Here is a 5,865-nt window from a genome sequence, read left to right as displayed (position 1 = left end):
GTTTGTTGTCACTCTTTTCTTTTCTCTCTTTGCCTTTGCCTCAGGCAAAAAGCCCCGAGCCAAAAATCACCCACTTGCAGGCCTCACCTTGGCTAATTCAAGTCACTAAAATCGACCTTGCAACTGTTGGTGCCTCAGGTTTGATGTGTGAAGTTCTTACCTTGCACTAATTATTGTGCCTGTGCAATGTACCCACACAGTCTTTGAATGCAGCTTTTCTGTTAGCTGACATTAAGCTACCCTTAAAAAACAACGAACTTCAGAACCACTTGGAAACAGCACTACAGATTTGTCCATCTTTTATACACAGTCTGTTTCAGGCTTTGACATTGTGCTCTCCGATTGAAATTCTGGGTCAAAAGTACCAAACACTGTGAGACGGTGCCTTGCAACAGCACCTTTCCAATTTGTTTGTATTCTGTATTATATAAAAATATATTACAAAGGATCCCTGTGTTGGATTAAACAAGCCAGATATCAGTTTCAAGATTCCTCTCGGTGCATTCGCTCTTACATGAATAACCCTGCTGTGGCGGGTAAAGGGAATCCCAGTCACGATAAGGAGGAGCCACGGGGGATATGCTGCACTCCGCAGTGAGTAATCATCTCTAACACCAGCAGGGGTCCGTCATGTTTCTCAAATAGCAGCTGAGGCAACAGGCAGAGGCATCTCAACCATGAGGCCCACGCAGGGCCACACACCCCTATCAGCTGGCTGACAGCCAGGTCAAACTCAAGCTGATTGGCCGGCTTAGATTTCCACTTACTTCCCATTGGTTGTTTCAGGAACCATATGACTGAATATGCTAATTATCTCTATGTGGCAGTTGAAATCCCTGAGTGCAGAGCAGCACAGGCACTGAAAGGCAGGAAGAGAGCGAGACAGTAGGAAGAAAAGGGGGAGTGACTGCAGCATGCACTCTTAGGAAAAGCTGCTCTGCAAACTTCAAAAGTCAAACTGAGAACTTTTAAAAACACTTTTTTTCCTTGGAGCCTTCTATTTTTATTCCATGAGTGCTACAAGGTAAGCCTAACTGACAAACAACAAGGAAAACATAAAAGAATCTAGGTTTTGCAAAAGTAGGTCACGCCATCCTTGTGAGGATTAAATAGATGCGTCGCTTTTTTCACTGTGCATAAAGTAAAGCTATTTTGAAACTGGATGGATTTTACAACCATTTTTGGCGACATGCTAACGAGTTTTATCAAACTAGAGCTGAAAGCTGATAAGTTAAGCGATATTTGTTTGGATTAGCCATCATTCTAATGTCGCCTGTCTTTCTCTTTTCATCTCCCTGAAACTTTCTCTAAATTTCTGAACTTTTATCCTCTCCCTCATCACCTCTCTTTCCCCCTTTTCCCTCCGTCAGTGTGCTCAGATCTTTCAGTCCATCAGCGATGCCCGGCCCAGTAATGCCGATGGATGTGGCTATGCGGTTCTACATCAGCCATTCTCCGCCTCCTCTTCGAGGCTTCCTCAGCCACTATGAGGACCTGCAGAGGGCCAAGAACCGGGTAAACCGGTCCAGCACCCATAACCGCAAACAGCAGCTCTACAAACCTCTGCGACCCTGCCTCAGCAACCAGCAGAAAGATGACAGTAACTGCGTGGGCTGGAACAACAGCAAGGCCGGCAAGAAGCGAGTGGTGTTTGCAGACACAAAGGGCATGTCGCTCACCGCCATTCACGTCTTCTCCAAATTCGATGACGAGCCATATCAAAGCAAGCACCTGGACGCAATCACAGACGAGCTGCAGTTCGACATGACAGACCTTGAAACGGCCACAATGGATCTAAAGATCAGCTCGGTTCGCAGCCTGGCGTTAGACTTCAAGCAGCCCTCTGCCGACTACCTGGACTTCCGGAACCGCCTGATCCAGAATTCGGTCTGCTTGGAGAACTGCTCCCTGCAGGAGCGCTCGCTCACCGGCACCATTAAGGTCAGAAACATCGGGTTTGAGAAGACAGTGCAGGTGCGCGTCACCTACGACTCGTGGGTCAGCTTCACCGACATCGACTGCACCTTCATGAACAACGTGTACAGCTCCCAGGACAACGACACCTTCGCATTCGTCCTGGAGCTGCCCTCCTTCATCCCGCCGCATAATCGGGTTGAGTTCTGCATCTGCTTCAAGACCCAGGGCCAGACCTTCTGGGACAATAATGATGGCAAGAATTATGTGCTCAAGCACATCGGCTGGAACGGAGAGAACCTGCACACTCGGCCCTCCCTCGGTTCTGCTGAGCAGAAAAAGTCCCCAGAGCAGAAAAACGAGGGGGTCAAGTTAGTGGAGCTCGAGTTCGATCAGTTTGGCAGCCCACGCATGTCCAGCGGACTGTTTCCCGGCTGGCAGAGCTGGGGTCAGATCGATAACACAGTGCCTTATTGGTGAAACCTGCAGCATGTTTGCTGAACTGGCAATAAAGCGCAATAAGACAAACAGACGGTGACAGGGCATTCAGTACGAGTCCAGCTGTGGGTTGACTCGCAGCCAGAGACTAAACTGAAGCTGTAATGTTCTCAACTGACCTGGTTTTTGCTGTAACGATTGAGGACGATGATGAATGATTGATGAAATATGAGTGGAGAATGACGAATATTTCGGGTTTCCTGTTGTAAAATATTCATGTGCCTTCTCATTGTTCCTGCCCACTAAAATACAAATTATTTGTACAATCCAAGAGAAATGGGGAGCCCCCTTTTGAGGGCCTGATGGATTGGGTAACATAAGCACTGATTGAGATGTCCCTAATAATGTGATATCTGTAAATGGAGCTGATCAAGTCCTTCATATTGAAGGGGGAAATATGGGGAGTGCATGGCGCAATGATGCTTCTCCACTACAGAAAACACAGTTGATTCATTGCTAATGAAAAATGCACACTAAACGTTTGGACATTAAAAATGGCCTAAACTGTAATATTTAAGTCATGCCGCCCTTTCTTTCCCTCCATGTAAATTGCACATACTTGTCTGCTAAAATGTTTGAGTGGTGATATGATTATGGAACTGAGCTGCTATTGTGTCTCAAGAAAAGTCGCTGCATGTGAGTGGTTGCTTCTAACTGGGAAGAAGTTTGGAAACGTCTGTGGTTCTGGTATGTCAAGAAAGAAATGATGTAAGAGCGAATGTTTGCTTTCAGAAGTGCAATTCTTGAAGATGAGTGTACAGTATGTGTGGCTGGAATCAAGAATTTTCTGTTTTGAAACAGCTTATGTTTTTTCTTCACTGAAGAAAGCTGTGTGCCCGGCATTCTGTGTATCACTTGAAGGCGTGTGTCGCCGACGCGCACCACGTCGTTATGTATTTCCTTTTTGAAATAAATTTCTATATTTGTGCTAAAATGTTACAAGTCCAGACCTGTCTTTGAAATAAACGCTGGTAGCTTTGACGTGTGTTCGGGAACAAACATAACCCCAGTAGCTTCTCTGTGGTTTCGTTTACAGTCAGTCTTTCATGCAATTACACTGAAGACTCCTAAAAACGAGGTTTACATGCAAACAAGTGTAAAATATAGTCTGCTTGTGAGCGGCATGCACCACAGGAATTCAAACCCTCAGCTCGTCAAAATGATTAATGGGCTGGTTTTAAATATCTCATAAATATTATTAATAGTTTAATACTCTATTCTTCCAATTACATAACTGATGTTTGTAAACACAGCAGCGAAAACAAGCGTGTGTTTACAAACGTTTGAGATGAATAATTTACGTGTGCCTATACCGGGAGTGGGCGGGGCTTTTATTCAATCAAAACAAGAAGGGAAAGTACGGCAAGACTTTATTATATGCAACATCGTAAATAGTCATGCTGAGTTACAGATTTTCTTCTATAGTTTTACTTTAAAAATCCATCTCTGTCACATCAGATGGATTTAACACAGGTCTGAAGGGCCTGAAGGCTTTTAGTCTCTGGTATCATGTCCCCTGTATACACTAAAAATCTTCCCATAGATGCAGTTTAGCTAAAGCCGGCTTAATCACAATGACCAGTCAGTCCTCACTGATCTACATAATGCATTCGTCCATGCATTATATCATACATGCAAGTTTCAGTTTCAAATAACAGCTTCCTTAATTTGATCAACTGCGTTCAGGACGTGTGACTCGCTTCACTGACTTCAGATGAGTTTCTTGTACATTCGGAGTGACTACAAACAGAACACGCCTCAGCTGCCTGCAGGAATTTGGTCTTTATTTCGCTTCCCTCCTTTCACTTGTCCGTGCGGCTGCTCGTGCTGGATTCATATTCAGCAGGAAGAATGGTGACCGGCTGGCATGCACAAAGGAAAGTCCTCAGGCTGGATCAGGATGAAGCCGGAATATTCTCTCTCTTTATCACGCTTTAACTCTTGGGGTGCATCTTTAGCTTTCATGTGTAGCTTTTACATAAGAAAACACATTACCGTGACATACCGTGGATGAAGGCAGTGATGTTTTTATCCCATGACTGTGTTGGTAAAAGCAGTAACTCAGAGCAGATTCAGCTCATCAAATTATTGTTATCCAGTTGTACAACTTATTTTAGCTTGTCCTCCTCAAAAAGTATCCAAGCGTTCCTCAGACTGTTACTGGAGGCCAAGGTGATCCTATCCGGAGTGAGTTTCTGGTTATACACCATGTTTCTGAAGTGTTCAAGGCCAAATGCTTTACATTTTGTTCTAAATTTAGGAAAAAATGCAACTTTGTGAAGTGTGAAAAACTCTTTACAAGACGTAGTTTATCAGATTTCTTTAAATCCTTTCTGTTAGTAATGAAACAATCTGAAACAAACTGAGTGGACGTGTGAACTCAAGCCCACTCTGCATGCACATGTACTGTGTGGAGCTTTCTTTTTCTTTGTGCTGGGTGATCTGTGCAGATTTCACTTTGACCTTCACTGCTGCTCCTACATTTCTCACTGTGGGGTTTACTGCATAAAAATTGAAAAGCTGATCCAGTATCAGCTTGAGAAGACGCTTTGATCGTGAAGTCAACCTGGCTTTGGGCTCCAGCTCTCCTCCACCTGCTGGCACGTGGATCCACATTCCTTTTAAACCTGTAATTTCCTGAAGGATCATCACAAAAACTCTTTCTGCCCATCAGCTTTTCATTCCGTTTGTGTACATATGTAGGTTCCTACGCTCGCTGTCACTGTGTTCCCTTTTATTGCACGGCCTACTCTCATTTCCTTTTCTTCATTTGGTTTTCCTGTTTACATTCCTCTGCACTCTGTCTCGACAGAAGTGGTAAATTCAAGCGAGCAAATGAAAATGAAAGAATTTTTATGAACACCGCGTCTGCACTTTATTATGAGTCTTTCTCCATCATTTCTAACTTCTGTGATAAATTTTGACACACAGTTACAGCAGAGCCCAAACAGTAAGTCCAGCTTATAAACCAAATGGCTGCATAACTTCTCTATAACACGTTTATTACCCTTCGGCACTAACTGATTACTCACTACAGCTTTGCATCATAGGTTTCATTGTGAGCGATGTTCTGACTGGACAAAAATCAACCATGTATTCAGGTGCAGGAAAGAGTTGTGATCAGATAGTGACTTACCTCCCAGAAAAATGCAAAGTAGACATCAGAACATGTCAGACAGAATTTGAAGTAAAGGGGAAAATGAAGCACCTATAGATTTTTTTATGCATTTGTTGCCAAACAATGATATAACTAAGGGAAGTAGCCTTCAACTGGCAAGGTGTTGTCTCTTTCCTCTTTCTCCTGTTGTCCCCGCTCTCCGGAGGTCCTCAGTGTCTGTCCTCCTGCCTTCTTTCAAAACATGGTACTACTGTCTCACCAAATATTATCATCAGTCTGTTATTCAATTCAATTCAATTCAATTTTATTTATATAGCGCCAAATCACAACAAAAG

At 43.7% G+C, this 5,865-nt stretch overlaps 1 protein-coding gene across 1 annotated transcript; it reads left to right on the top strand.

The window, feature by feature from the left end:
• Window positions 1-838: 838 nt before the first annotated feature.
• Window positions 839-3,351, top strand: ppp1r3cb (protein phosphatase 1, regulatory subunit 3Cb). The gene is made up of 2 exons (XM_031754263.2): window positions 839-1,024; window positions 1,371-3,351. The coding sequence occupies exons 1-2, from the start codon at window positions 1,011-1,013 to the stop codon at window positions 2,392-2,394; spliced, it is 1,038 nt and encodes a 345-aa protein (XP_031610123.1). The 5' UTR covers window positions 839-1,010; the 3' UTR covers window positions 2,395-3,351.
• Window positions 3,352-5,865: the final 2,514 nt, after the last annotated feature.

Source organism: Oreochromis aureus, linkage group 13 (assembly GCF_013358895.1).
Source record: "Oreochromis aureus strain Israel breed Guangdong linkage group 13, ZZ_aureus, whole genome shotgun sequence".
Taxonomy (NCBI): Eukaryota; Metazoa; Chordata; class Actinopteri; order Cichliformes; family Cichlidae; genus Oreochromis; species Oreochromis aureus.
The sequence above is the reverse complement of the archived record's forward strand: the minus strand, read 5'-3'. Positions and strand labels throughout refer to the sequence as shown.